General features: G+C 42.4%; 1 protein-coding gene across 1 annotated transcript in view; it reads right to left on the bottom strand.

Annotated features, from left to right (window-relative positions):
* The window catches only part of MACROD2 (mono-ADP ribosylhydrolase 2), a gene marked incomplete at its 5' end in the record, with an annotated part of 837,700 nt that overhangs the window by 279,320 nt on the left and 543,914 nt on the right, over window positions 1–14,466 (bottom strand). The window contains 1 exon segment of the mRNA XM_079550710.1: window positions 4,495–4,525. Coding sequence (XP_079406836.1) covers window positions 4,495–4,525 — 31 coding nt within the window.

Genomic DNA, 14,466 nt, shown 5'->3' with positions numbered 1-14,466 from the left:
ACAGCCGTGTGACGAGCTGGCACTACACCAGGGGCCTGTCTCCTTGCATGAAGACAAGGCAGAGCAGAGGATGTGTAATACCTCCCTACATCCCTCCTAGAGACTCTATTATATACACCTATTCCAGACGCACACTGCACACATTATTTCACTCTCCCCTGCTTCTTTTTTTTCTTCTTTGCTTTCTAAGCCTGCTTTTCAGGCTCTCCTGTAGCAACACATAATAAATTAATCCTTGCAATGTTTTGCCATGGTCAGGCCAAAAGCTACAAGTAAGCATAAGTGCCCCGATTCTAAAAGAAATAAGTCTTACTCCAATGTAATAAATGTGTTTAAAATGCGGTGAACCTGAGCATTTCCACTGTCGTAATCACTGCAGACCCAGACTGCGCTTCCATGGCTTTGGGCTTTTTTCTTCTTTCCCTCTTTATGAATAATAATAATTAAAGAAAAAGTAAAGCAAATAAGCATTCGCAACAAAACCTAGAAGCTGCCATTATCTTGTTTCTCAAAAAAGATTGATGATATTTTCATGAAAGTCAAGACAAAATATACAACTGCAGAAACAAAAAGAGATACAGCTACAGATTTCTTCATACTGTTTTTTCCCCCTTCCCATTTTTTCCTCCCTTAAGTTTAAAATAACATTTAAATACTTGCTTATGTTGCCTGCGTATGTTCCAAGTAACTAGGAACAGAAGCCAAGCCCTGCATTACTGTAAAATAAAAGAAAGAAGGTAACAAATAGATGTGCATAGACCATAACATCCCCAAGTCCTTCCATATGTAGTCCAACCCACAATGATCTCTCAACAGAGCACATGACAAAGCACAAAAATTCCTGTATTCTCATAACCATCTGCAGAGCCTTCTTTTAATTTTGCAGCTCACAAGATTTGTAGCACCGTAGCAGACATCCCTGTTCACTTTGCAGGCTGCAAATACCATAACTTGCAGATAACTTCTTAAAGACATGATAATGAGGTGCTCTTCCATAAAAACTACACAAGTCACTTCCCCCCCCCCCTTTCTGGCAATACCTCAGACATATTAAGGTGGTAAAGATGGGGAAAGTGGATGTGTTAATAGTTATCACTGCACATGATGAAAATCAGACGGAGTTAAAATAACTCTTTTACCCTTCAGATTCCTTTTACCCTATAAATTTGTCTGTGGATTTATTTTTATCACCTTATTTTTTTTTAACATACGTACAGACAGCACAATTTCTTTGAAATAGGGAAGAGGCAAAACATAAGAGTATTCCTAAAAATGAAGTTGGCCTTCAGAAAGCTGAGATAATGCTAATATTGCTCTCTCTCAGGTCTGAGTGTTATTGAACACTCAATAATAATAACAACCTTGAGGGTTACTGAGTGGATCTGCCAGTTGCTGGATTGCCAGGGACTGCCAGGTACCGGGGCAGCACGTCCTCTGTGCTCCTGGAGCAGCTTTATTTATGAACCTTTATGCTCTTGTTGTAAAGGAAAACATTTATTGCTACAGAACAGAGTAACCCCGGGATCCACAGGGAAGTGAGTCTTCATAACCCTTGCTTTCTTTGACTGATTATCAGTTTAGAAGCATATTAGAGCTGACAGGGGTCTCTTAGGAAAAGACAACACTTTTTTTTATTTTCTCCAAAGTGTCTTTGGGTAGACCTGTACCTCTTCTGCTGTCCTTACAAACATTTTTTAAAGATTTAATCCCCCATTTGAAACCATCAGATTTTTAAAACAACAATCTTTCACGAGTGAAACTTTTGCCAGAACTCTTTAGGAGCGCACTGAAAACAAAGTTTTGACTCCTGGCACGATGCCCTGTGGCAAATGGCCTTCCCAGGGCTCTAACTCATTCCATCTGCAACATCCAGGGTGCTACGGGTGGAGATGGAGCAGTTGAGAAGTGTTTGGGGAGGAAAGGCAGCCCTCTCCTCCACCCAACACCCTTACAGAAAGCTGTCTGCCCTCTGCCAAAACCTCTCAATGAGGCTTGCTTTCTTTTCCTCAGTTTCCTTTTTATGGGAAAAAAGGAGCACTCTACAGTGATGCAAACAGGAAAGGACTGCTCTCCAGAGAAGTGTGACTACTTTCTTCTAATAATAACAGAGAAGACAAGCAATCTCGGCATTTACAAGAGTTTGGAGGAAAACGCAATCCAGATTCTTAAACTGGATCCATCTAGTTGATCTCTTGCCCCCTTCCACTTGGAGGTGAAAGTTATCAACCAAGGGTTTCTGAATGGGTAGCAACTGTTGCTATAGATCTGAGGTGAGAAATAAGGGCTGTGCTCCTTCACTAGCATTTTACTGGGATAGCCTGGCATTAAGGGGACAATACATGAGGCATTGCTGATCGGCCAGACCACCAGGAATGAAGCTGATCCACTTGCTTGCCTAATTGCTGAAATTATGTGAAGGAATGCATGTGTACAGAGGGAAAAATATCAACAAAACCAGAAAGATGAAAGCATTCCTTCGAGGGGCTTGGGTGTACCTTACACCTCAAGCATAACATGCAGCATAGTTTCAGCACTGCAGCTGTAGTCAAACATTCTTGAAAATACTGACACCTGAAGCCTGACACAGGGTCGCCTGTTCCATTGCTATACTGGCACCCAGCGTATCTGGGAACGTGCAAAGAAAGTTCTTCCTCCTCCCTGCCCAGCTAAGTAATTTTTTCAGTAAATATTTACTGAATATTTACTGAAATACAGCAATTTTTTTTTGTAATATTTACTGAAATACAGCAAAATCAAAGTAGAGGTATTTTAAACAAGTTAAAAACCCATCTAAACATAGAATAAATGACAGAAATCCTGAATATTCTTAGAAGAAATATTTCTCAGTTCTTCAGCAAAGGTGAAAACAGCAATGACTGAAAGAGCATCTACCACACTGTGCAATGTTCCAGTGCTGTTGCAGTGCACCAGTTAAAGTCAATGCCAACCAAGAGAAGTGCCCATCTCTTCCAGAAAGTAAGATCAAGATTCCCACCAGAGATCCTTTCCAACACTCCTTGCCAACTTCAGACAACTCTAATCCTCACCTGCTGAATTTATTCTCTTAAATAAACCAATTATAAAATAAAATAAACTATTTAGAGCGCTATCTCGTCGTCATTTCCATTTATATGCCATATACTTATGCCTCATCCTGCTTGTTTTTGTGAAATCACAAAAATGCTTCTGTGCGGCGACTGAAAGATCAAAGCTCAACATCAAAGCCAACAGCCAAAACGTAGACTGTGCCCTGACAGTTCAGGAGGTGGGTTCAGAAACACAGAGAAAGGCAGAGCTGTTTAGAAAGTCACATCCAGTGACCTTTGGTGTTTGCAGGGAAGGCATCTGTACGTTCTTCTGCAGCAGAGAAAGTGCAGTTCAGTGGAAAAAGACACAGCACCCCAAGTAATTCAGGTTGTGCCCCCTGAAGCTTCATTCAGATTTACAGTCACCAATTTTAAATAACAGCTTTTCTAGATTGCTCTTCAGAAAACAACCCTAAACATGGCTGTCATTTTTTAGAAGTAACTTCCCTACGTCTCCAATATCTGATTAGTCAAAACTGAAATTAATCCAGCTAAAAGTTTGAATTAGATGTTATTTTCACATTCCAGCTCTATCTTACTATGGTGGTATATGATGAATGCCTTTTTTTTCTTTTTCAATCACTGCATAGTGTTTTTATCTTCCCCTCTAAAATTATTACAAGTAATTCAACGTATTATCATTTGCATGCACTTACTGAAGCTAAATGAAAGAAAAATCAGCCTGCATTATTTTTACATGGCAAAATACTTTTGTCCCCTGGTAAATTTGCACATCCTCTCACAGATTTCTCCGGATTTTTCTCCAAATATGGAACGGCGTTTTTTTTCCTCCTTCAAATATCATGCCCATTTCTTCCAAAATGCCAATCAAAAGCAGCTGAACACAAGTGGTGGATTGCCTTAAAATTACAACCAAGCAAGTGATTAACTTTTTAAACAACCCTTCCCCTCCGTATCTTCAGGCAGTATTAATTTGGATGCAAATTATTAAGCTAAACATGTGGAAGCACAACTCAAGGGAGCAAAGACAATTTCACAATATCCTAACAAGTTTGCTCGAGGAAAACGTACTTTTTCCCAGCGTTGGACATAGGGGAGCCTTGCTTATTTGTCTTCTGGATGGAAAACTGTGTCAAAACCCTAGTTTTCCCTGCGGAAGCCACAAGCAGTGTGTTTAAGAGCCACCAGAGCCACAGGAGTGTAATCACAGCCATGGGTCCCGGCTGGCAGGCTGCTGAGGGCTGCATGATAGCATCCATTTATCAGCACGCTAGCACTCAGCCACAGTCAAAGGCTTTGGCTCTCTGTAATTTAACACAGTACAAAAAGATTTTCAAGTCCAACTGGCTGAGGAGACGTCCGATACGAAACATCCCTGCTTAAAATACTCAGAACGGCAAAAAAAAAATATGAGTAAGCAATAAGTGACACCTAAGGTCTTACTTACCATAAATTCCCGTCGAAATGCAGGGGAATGCCTGTAAAACAAACGAAAGAACGAACATCAGTGGGATTGCTGCGTTCTGAACATTTTTATCAAAACCAAGGGTATTTTTAAGTGCTTGTTTTGCAGTGCCCAGCGATTACGTACTGGAGCTTTCACTGTTACGGCATTCACTCCACAGGCATTTTTACACAAAACATATTCCATATGTTTTCCTTGCTGCCATGTTAATAAAGGCACATTCTTTTTCTCATCTCAAGCGATCAGCAACATTTGGACCAAGAAACATTATTAAAAGCCCTTTTTGAGCTAAAAATTATCAGTACGAGCTGAAAATTAATGCCACGAGCTACAGTTGAAGAAGGTCGTAATCTTTGGATATGGTTAGACAATGTTTCTTCAGTGGTAAAATCAGCTTGACCAGCTTAAACCCTGACCTTCTCTGCCTCTTGGCCCATGACTGGATTCACCATTACATCTTTTGCTTTTCAGAGCCTTTCCTTTTTAACCTTGTTTGTTTATTTTTCAGCCATGAGGTTCAGGATGATGAGGTTTAGGATGCGACCCAACACACAGCTGCACTGGTAAGAGTCAGGTGTGCAAACTGGTGCCGGGAGAGGAGGGAGAAGGTGACAGGAGAAAAGATAGGGTACATTTGGGAGTCTGATTGGACACGGAAGAAAATGCATCAAGCAGCACATTGTACTAGCAAGAACAGCCATTTACATTTATGAAGTGTGAGCTTTGTCTGGAGATTTTCACTCTTGCAAGTTGGACTCAGCTTTCCATCAGAAGAAACCAACATCATACTGGGGGCACGGTTTCAAGGCAGGGATGATATCCTTTGTGTGTCGGCGACATGTGATATCACCTTTGCCTCCCACCTTGGACTGCCTGTGTAGGTAGGAGAGCACCTGGGACAGGAGGCTCAAATATCCACCCGGGGGCCAACTCCAGATCCCCCAGCGATGAGTCATTTTACAAAAGAAAGGAATTCTTCTTTACTTAATGACTCAGGAAAACATTATTCAAACCTAATGCTTTCTTTATATTTAACTAGGGAATTAATTAGGGAATGGTGATTAAGAAAGGAGAGGTCTAATGGAAAGAATACAGCCTGCCCTCCCCTCTGAAAATACTTAAGTAAAATAAAGCGGGGAAGAATTATAGTCTCATTCCTTCTCACAACCACTACAACTTACATCCTGAAAAATACTTAGCTTTGTAGTTTGTACCCTATAAATCACAACGAATCAGCTCTTTAAGGAAATGAGGAATGGAGGGGAAAAAATGCATATGGCTACAGTACTCAGGCTGAGATGACAACAGACACTCCAGCAATAAAGTACAGGCATAAAGGCTGATTTTGTCCAGTTTAGCAACAAATTTTAAAACTCACCACACTGACGGTTCAAATGTTAAGAGACAACTGCTACAAACAAGGGTTTTGCTCTCATTATTTTTCCACAACTAAGTAATGCACCTGCCTTAGATACCCCTGCCAGCCATAGGGAATGAAAAAGGGAGGATTCAGGTTTCCGCTCCTGCTGGCCCTATAACTAACTGCACAGAGGGAAACGATCCTCCAGCACCTCTGAAGCCCCACCAACCTGCAGCTTCTCAGGCTGCATTGCAGCGGGCACCCATGGGTTGCAGCACCACCAATGCAATATCACCACGCTGAGGAAGGACTCTGCAGCCCCCAGCGCCAGTAAGAGCATCTCGCACCATCTCCCGCTGTGTCACTGAAGATTTAGGGCCTGTGAAAAGCAAAAGCCAGGTGGCTGGTATGGCATTCAAGTGAAATGGCTTGAAGCCCTGATGACCATCTTGAGGGAATGTGCAAGACCGGCCATTGGGCTCAGCACGGCTGCCTGGATTTCACAGAATGCCAGAACGGCTGAGGGTGGATGGTGACTTTGGAGGCCATCAGGTCCAACCCCTGCCTAGCTGTTGTGATTATCGGGGCCCCGGAGCCAAACGCCTAAAGGGAATCCTGCAGCATGCCGGTGACTGGGCTTCCTTTTCAGCTTTGCTCAAAGAAGAGATTACACAGCTGCATTTCAGGCATTGTATGACTGACATTTATCACATTTCTCTGTCTCCATTCACAGAATATACTGCTCAGAGGCTGCTTAGCAAGCTTCAGCTAGCAATTTGAGCTGTGCGCTTCTTAATATCTATTCTAAAATTACTGCGTAGACACATCATAATCATTACCTTGCTTTCAGTTCCTATCGCCTACCCGGAACATATTTGAGTGAAGCTGCAAGATTGTGTAAAATCCCATTAAGCTCCTTCCAATACCAGTCTCTGCCATAACTTAGGTGAACTCTGCCCTCTCCCTCGTTCAGAGATGATCACCGCATACAACCAGCAGGTGTAATTTCGTAAAACATGACAGCGCTTTTATTCACTCAAGAAAGGCCCATGCCTGAGATCGCATATCAACTGTGCTTCCTCTTGGCTCCTAGGGAGACAATTTAGTCTAGATGCCAGGTTGAAATTACTGGCAGAGCAGTAATGGGGAACTCACAGCATGCATATCAACATACTACAATATTTGGCTTATGGACGAAAGATGTTAAGGTTCCTAACCTTTTCTGTGCATAATATCTTAATTATATATTTGATTTCAATAAAAAATCCAATTTCACAGTAGGAAACGTTCATTCCTATTACCACAATAAAATGTTTCTCATCTTAATTTGTTGCCAGTAACTGCTATTTATTGACTAACCTTTAATTTTGTTGCTACTGAAAGAGTGTGTTTGCCTTACTTGGGGGCTAATAAGCAGTGCTACCCTGGTAGCACTCAGACCGGATACAACTCTGGAGTAAAACACGAGTAATAACGGCAAGGGCTTCCTACTCCACTGCTGCCATCATCTAGAGAAACAGACTAAATTAAATCTGCTGTGTGAATACTGCAAGACTGAAATTGATTTAATTCCTGCAGGAGAGGATGTGGGTGCTCAGCCCCTGGTACTCTCTAATTTAATGTTTCTTTACTAAGGCTACAGCTAGCGATGCTAATTAGGCTGAAACATAATGCAGTTTCACGACGGAAATTTACAATAGTTACCAGGTGGAGGCCAAGTCGGACTCAGACATTTCAGTAAGGGGGGACCTGGGTATTAAATACTTAAAGGCTTGTCTACAATAGGGGGTTCTAGCTCACACTGAGCCACAATGCATTAACTGTTATACATTAGATGCATACAATCGCTAGGTCTACGTGAGCAGCTGCCTCCTACAGCAGCCCTAATAATTGCTTCCACAGAGCAAGGGCTTTCTTTAAATTAAGTGCTCAGCATTCTGCTTGGGCATCTCAGTGTCATTTCTGCCATGACTGGGCCCCATAGAAGGTAAATACTTGTCTTCCAGCACACAGCAGACAAAAGTAATATCAAATACAAACCAATCTTTCTCTGATTTCAGTGCATCACCTCATTAAGTGGACTAAAATGTTTGAGAGTCATTCCTTCATGCAGCATTCCCTACTGGATGCTCACAAAGAATTCAGGACCTTTATCAAAGGTCCTTGTTTTTCACCAAAATTGCAAGTAGAAACTATAAATACATAATTGTTCAGTGAAAGTTCCTAACGGCTCTGGATTGAACGTGTTACACCAAAGTAACCAACACCAAAGCTAGCTTTTCCAACAGGTTCAAGGCAACAAACATTCCCTCTCATGTAAACCAATTGGCCTTATACTCTGTATTTGGTTTGACTTCTTTTCTTGGCCAGTCTCCATGCTAGCTACAGCCTACAACTGCTACAGAAAATTCTACACCCAAATTTGAAGCACCCTGGAGCAGCAGAAGAGCAATGTCCATGCAGCAGACTTGCTGTTTGCGTCCCGAGCACACTGGGACCTGTGCCTACAGCATCCTGCAGGAGGTACAGGTAGCCAACACCAGGCAATGTACTCAGCAAGCAGCTTGCTCCTAAGCGATCTCCACAAACTGTACCTTCATCTTCCTGCTCTCTCCCATAATGCGAGGTGGCAATAAGCCTTTTTTTTGATGCAGCTGAAGCCTTCATGCATTAACTGATGCTGGGTTACCTCTCTTCCCCTCCCGTCCTCCTCCAGAGCCTGGCACAGCCTCGTGTTCTGAACTGCCTGCCTTTATCTCCATGACACTGCCAGGAGTCACCTAGCCAGAGCCTAACTCTCTTCCTCTTATTTGCTAGCAAGAAGGATGTTGCCCTAGGCTTTGGCTTTGAGCACTGTACCAGTACAACTGTCTTCTCCATGGTGGCCAAGCAAATCATACACAGCACTCTGCTTGCACTTTATAGACCAAAAACAATTAAGCTTGTCTTCCACTTTGAAATACTGTCCCTACAGAGTCTTAGCAGCATTAAGAAATTGCAGAACCACAAACATCCAAGACTAAAGAGACACAAAGCTCCAAAAACTAAAGTGCCAAAGCACTCGCTGTGTCTGAAACAAACCCAAATCACAGCTTCAGAACAGAAGAGTGTCCCTCTCCTGTCACTCAGGGCACCTGACCCCAAACCCAGCCAACTTGTGCTCTTTTATACAGGCCTCTGTTGGCTACTTTCTTTTCAAGTTGGATCCAAGTTTTTGTTTTTCAGCTTAATTTACACCAAAATATTACAGTAAGATGAACTCCTGTGTGCAGAGCACATTTTTGTCTTAAAAGAAGCATGGTGAGAACCTTTGCTAGACAGTTTGCTGTGCAGTTGGTGATTGCCTCAAGAACTGAAGTGGCAGGTGAGTGGGCAGAGAGGAAATTGCTTGTTTAAGAGGAGCCCTGATGACACTGCTCTGCCGTGATTCACTGGGGTGAGTGCCAAAGGAACTGCAGAGGCAAAGCAAAGGATTGCAAGGCAAAGCTGCTTATGCTACAACAATCTCTTCTGGATAGATTTATACTAGTAATATGGGACCTTTTCACATCTTAAGTTCCTATGTGTATTTTCAGAAAGTTCACTGTAAGTAAATACATTATTTGTAATAACTTCTTAAAACAGCATGGGTTAATAATGTTCTTGTTTCCTTGTCACTTACCTACCTCTGTGACTCTTCCTGTGCACCTGAAAAACCATGTTTTACTGCCTAAGTCCTACGCTTTCTGCCACAAAAAAGAAGGACAGAAAGTATGCTATGAATATCCTTGAACATGCAACACCAAAAAGCTGTTGTACATGCATCACGGCATTACAGAGCACGTGGATTATGGCACAGTGACAGCTAAGTATCAACTAAACCACAAAGTAAACTAATTTAAATATCAATTGTTTGCGTAATGAATCATTTATATTCACAAGATTTTATGATTCAAATCTAGTAGATGTGCAAAGGCATAGGAAAGAACACAGCGTTGTACACCTATTACTCAGAGCATGCAGTTGGGGTGCTATGACGGCAGGGACATGCAGGACCTCAGTCGCGAGAAACAGAGATGGGGAAAAAATCTGTGTGGCTGGACACAAGGCTGCTCCTCCTTTCGCTTTCCTTGGCTGTCAATGTGCATTCTGTAGTTCTTATTCCCCTTAAGTATTGCTGACATTTCGGGACGAATTGCTAGGCTATGAAATGGCAGAAAAGCATGGTCCTGGATGAACTCGGGGAAGACCTTTCCATTCTTTCAGTGGCAGCAAATGACATTTAACCACCATCAGTGCTCCAAACCCATTACAATCATTATTTTGAATGTACAAGCAGAGGGATCGAAAGCTGGAGACTTTTCAGGCTCATCCATGCCCACTCTGGCAGCATGCATTGGACAGCTGGTATGCACAGATACCACTGGGCACAGACGGGCACCAGCTACCTGCTGCAGCCCTCTCTCACAGCATTCCAGCTCCACATTAACACACACCACTCTTCCCACAACTCCTTTTCATTAAATAGCAGAGATATGGACTCTGGCTTGTATCCTTGCCTTGGCTTTCTGGTAAAATGCTTACAGCTCCTTGTTGACTTGGTTAGAAACTGATGAATAAATAAGGCTGGTCTCGCTGTCACAGCGACTTAGAATATATCCCTGCCACACCTGGACTTCTTTAGGGCCCTGGAGAGGACAAAGAAACCCCACTTGCAATGGCCATACCTCAGCGTCAACAGCTGTGTTGTGCAGACGCTGACTTGCGGTATGCAATGACAAACAGCATCTTCTGCACCCACAGTTCAACAGGATGACATACAGGGCCCTGGGAGAGCAAAAGGGATGTAAGCACACCAGCCAGGCACCCCTGGGCTAGCATCAAGCAATGTGGGCTAACCAGGAACTTACAGTTCTTTCCCCACTTCACTTCTCCTAGTCCAAACACTCTGAACCCAGGGAGTATCAGCTAACTCCAACATCAGCTACACTGCTACTCCCACTGGTCACCCAAAGCTCCTATGAAAATGCGTACCTTACATGTTTTTCAAAATTCCACACTCTATAAAAACACCTACCTCCAAAAAACACCTAAACCTGGAAACTTCAGTCTGCTGTACCTCTTAAGCTGCACAAAATATTCGCAGGGTAAACACACACGTATTTATGACAGCAGTAACATCAAACGTTGAGAGTCAGGTTTCCACCAGTTTTACTAGAAAGATTAAATTTGAAAACTGAACCATTTCATAAACCATGATCTATAATACCATCCTGTCACCTTTTAAAAATCCTTATGTTACTACTTGGAAGAAAAATAAAAAACTCGTGTTATTTCCCACAGCCTTAATCTCCAGTCATAAATTCTGAACTCTAATTTAGCGAACAACATATTTTGCAAATCACTATAATTCAGAGAAGACCTATTAACAAAAACTGTAATGCAATTTCCTATACTGAGAACGAAGAGAAAAAATTAAGTGGAGGAAGTGAATAAGAGAACATTTAAACTCAGTTTTCATTATACACCCTATTAGCATGTTTATTAATCTGTCTTTAAAGAACACAAAAGTAATCATTGCCTTAAAAATGGAAATGTTCTTTTGAGTATGTCAGATCACACACAAAGCACTGCGCATTCGTTCCCTCATTCACACAGGGAACGTCCTTGAAGGGCACTGAGAGCTGATGAGATGCTGCTACAGTGGAGGAAAAACATTGAGGAGCCACTATGAAAATTTACAAATTACTTTTAGCAGCTGTGTATTCTAACTTGGTATGAAAATATTATTAACATAGGTTTTTGAAGTCACTGAAAGCAGTTGCTGCAGTGAACTGTGCAAAACTGTTCAGCATTACAGTTACTGAAAGGGAATGGAATCTATTTAAGGATATGCACCACTTAAGGAATCTCACCAATTTTTTATTTACATAATTTGAAATTCATTATTTTTCAGTGGCTAAAAATAAAATTTTAGTGCCAGGGTGAAGATCCAGACTGTTAATTTGTCAAATGATTTGAGTTTTTTAAGTATAAACTCAGTTATAGGGCAGCTCAGCCCTATAACTGAGTTACCTCTTTTTTTTTGTAAGCTATTTGCACATCTGTAGCAAGAATAAAAAATGTCCCAGTTCTTGCCTGCACCAACCTGTGGAAAATACAATGCAATCCCTTAATCGCCTTTGTGGTCCTTCACTCCAGCCTCTGCAGTCGTCTTTTACTGGGAAGCCCAGTGCTAAGCAGAGGTGTAGGATCACCTCCCTTGACGTGCTAGCAACAGCCTTAGCACTGCAGCTCCCAGAGACTGCTGGCCTTCTTTGCTGCACTGCTGGTTTATGGTCAGCTTGCTCCCCACTGGCAATCCCCACATCCCTCCCTGCAGAGCTCTCTTCTGACTGGCCACCCTGCAGTGTGCACTAATGCACAGGGCAGTTCCTCCCCAGGGCAGGCTTTCGCATTTCTCTTTGCTGAGCTTCGTGAGGTCCCAGCTCTCCAGCCTGTCAACAAGCCTCTGAATGGCAGCACAGCCATCTGGCTTACCTCCTCCCAGCTCTGCGCTGTCTGAAAACTCCCTGGGGTGCATTTTGCTCATCATCTAAGTCATTAATAGCATTGACCCCTCTATTGACCCCTGGGGTACACTGCTAGTGAGTGGCCTCCAGCGGGACTTTGTGCCACTGACCGCTACCCTTTAACCCCCAGCAGGTCAGCCAGCTTTCAATCCACCTCACATGTAACAATAAAATATAGACAGGATCACAGGAAGTGGATTTATAGGACAGCATCTGCCTAAGGTGTTCGGAAGTCATTGCAGCTGAAACACAAAACCTCACCAATTAAAGCAGTAAAAACACAGACGAGTAGGAGGAAAGAAAAGAATTCTGAATGAGAACCTGGAAGAGGATTTCAACTTAGCTTTTTTCTACACCAGCCTACACCAAAACAGGCTTGAAATGAATGACAGCTAACTGATTTTGAACATCACCTACGATGCGCTTTTAGTCCCAGTAGAGAACTGGGATTTTCCTCAACTCTGAAGAAAAATAAATTGAAAACGTTGCATTTTTCAGGAAGATACAGGGATACTCACCTTTGGGATCAGCATTCATCAGCCTTTCAGTACTGCATAACATGAACCCGTTGCTAGGTTTTCCTTTGGAGTCTTTAAACTATCAGTATCTAATTATTTTATGAAGAGCTTGAATGTGCAACTTCCTGTATAAGAACAACTCAGATACTGCCCTTATTACTTTTTTAAAGGAATGATGATAGAAACTATTTTCAGAAGACCAAAAATACTGCGTAACCATATTCACTTCCAAAAAACTAATGTATTAACGAATCCTATTTCTTCACCCTTGAAGGCCTCCTTTAAAATAGCACTTGGGCATCTCATCCCCACCGCATATCTCTGCTCACAAGATCCTGTGAGGTCTGTCAACCACCTTTTCTGCCCATGTAGGCAGTAAAGAGGAAAGCTAGGAGCCATGCTCATCTCAGTAAGCCACGTCAAGGCTGGATTGCTGGTCTCTGATTCTCTCCACAGTTAATAAAGAGGGTAATTCAGCTGTTTCGGGTCAAATGAACAGCTCTCATGGGGAACCACTGAGTACAGACTGAAGCTAGATACCAAGGCTAAATTTAGGTGAAACAAATCTCTCCCTAAGCACAGGAAATCATACATGTTTGCCAGAAAGCATATTCAGGAACTCTGGAGCCCTAACCACAGAAACATTCTTTCCAGTGATTCAATACAAAATTACTCCTAATGAAAAACGATGGCCCAGACTTCTCCAGCTCCATGATATCATTACGTATGGTAGTCAGCCTCATGGGTGTCGTGGCAAAGTAGAGCCTCAAACAGTCCAGGAAAAGGTCTGTCTGTCAAACACACATGCCAGCAATGAGCAGGCACCTTCAGGCCAGCTAATACACTGCTTCCCAAAAAAGGAGAATTAAAGACTACACAGCATCCTCAGTCTTGGTTACTGGTCTCATTTCACAGTGGGAAAATCAGATTTGCTGGCCGCAGTGCAGGGCTTCTGGTAGTCCAGAGTGACTCTCACCCTAGGGGACACAAAAGCTGGGACATCCACTGGTTTTCAGAGGAATACAGACACTGAGAGCTCAGCCTAAGCGCACACAGGATGACAGCAGAGGACATAACTAATGTAACACCGTACCACACCCACAGAACAGCACCAGCTTTGCATTTATAATCTTTCATAGGAAAACAAACAAACAAACAAGTAGGAGCCCACAAGAACTGTAGTAATATATGTCAAGGAGATATTCAGCTATGCAGCTGCACAAGGTTTTTTTACTCATTTCAATAACTGCTCCATTTGTAACGTTAGCTTCCATCATCTTTACTGCTCCACCTAAACTAACAACACCAGGAAAGACAGTTGCACCTTTTATTGTGGTCTGATTCAGAACTGAGTAACCTTGCAAGGAAAGGCCATTAGATGACATTAATGTAGTACTGAGATCGTTCTCTGATGACTTAAAATAATGAGGTAAATTAAAAGGAAATGGAGGCTGAGGCTTTCCTCTAACTGTCCTTAATTTTGTAGGTTTTAGACATACTGTCTCTTGAACCTTGGTGCAATTTT

This window comes from Tetrao urogallus (genome assembly GCF_951394365.1).
Source record: "Tetrao urogallus genome assembly, chromosome: 2".
Taxonomy (NCBI): domain Eukaryota; kingdom Metazoa; phylum Chordata; class Aves; order Galliformes; family Phasianidae; genus Tetrao; species Tetrao urogallus.
Note: the sequence above shows the minus strand (reverse complement) of the source record. Positions and strands in the feature narration are given on the sequence as shown.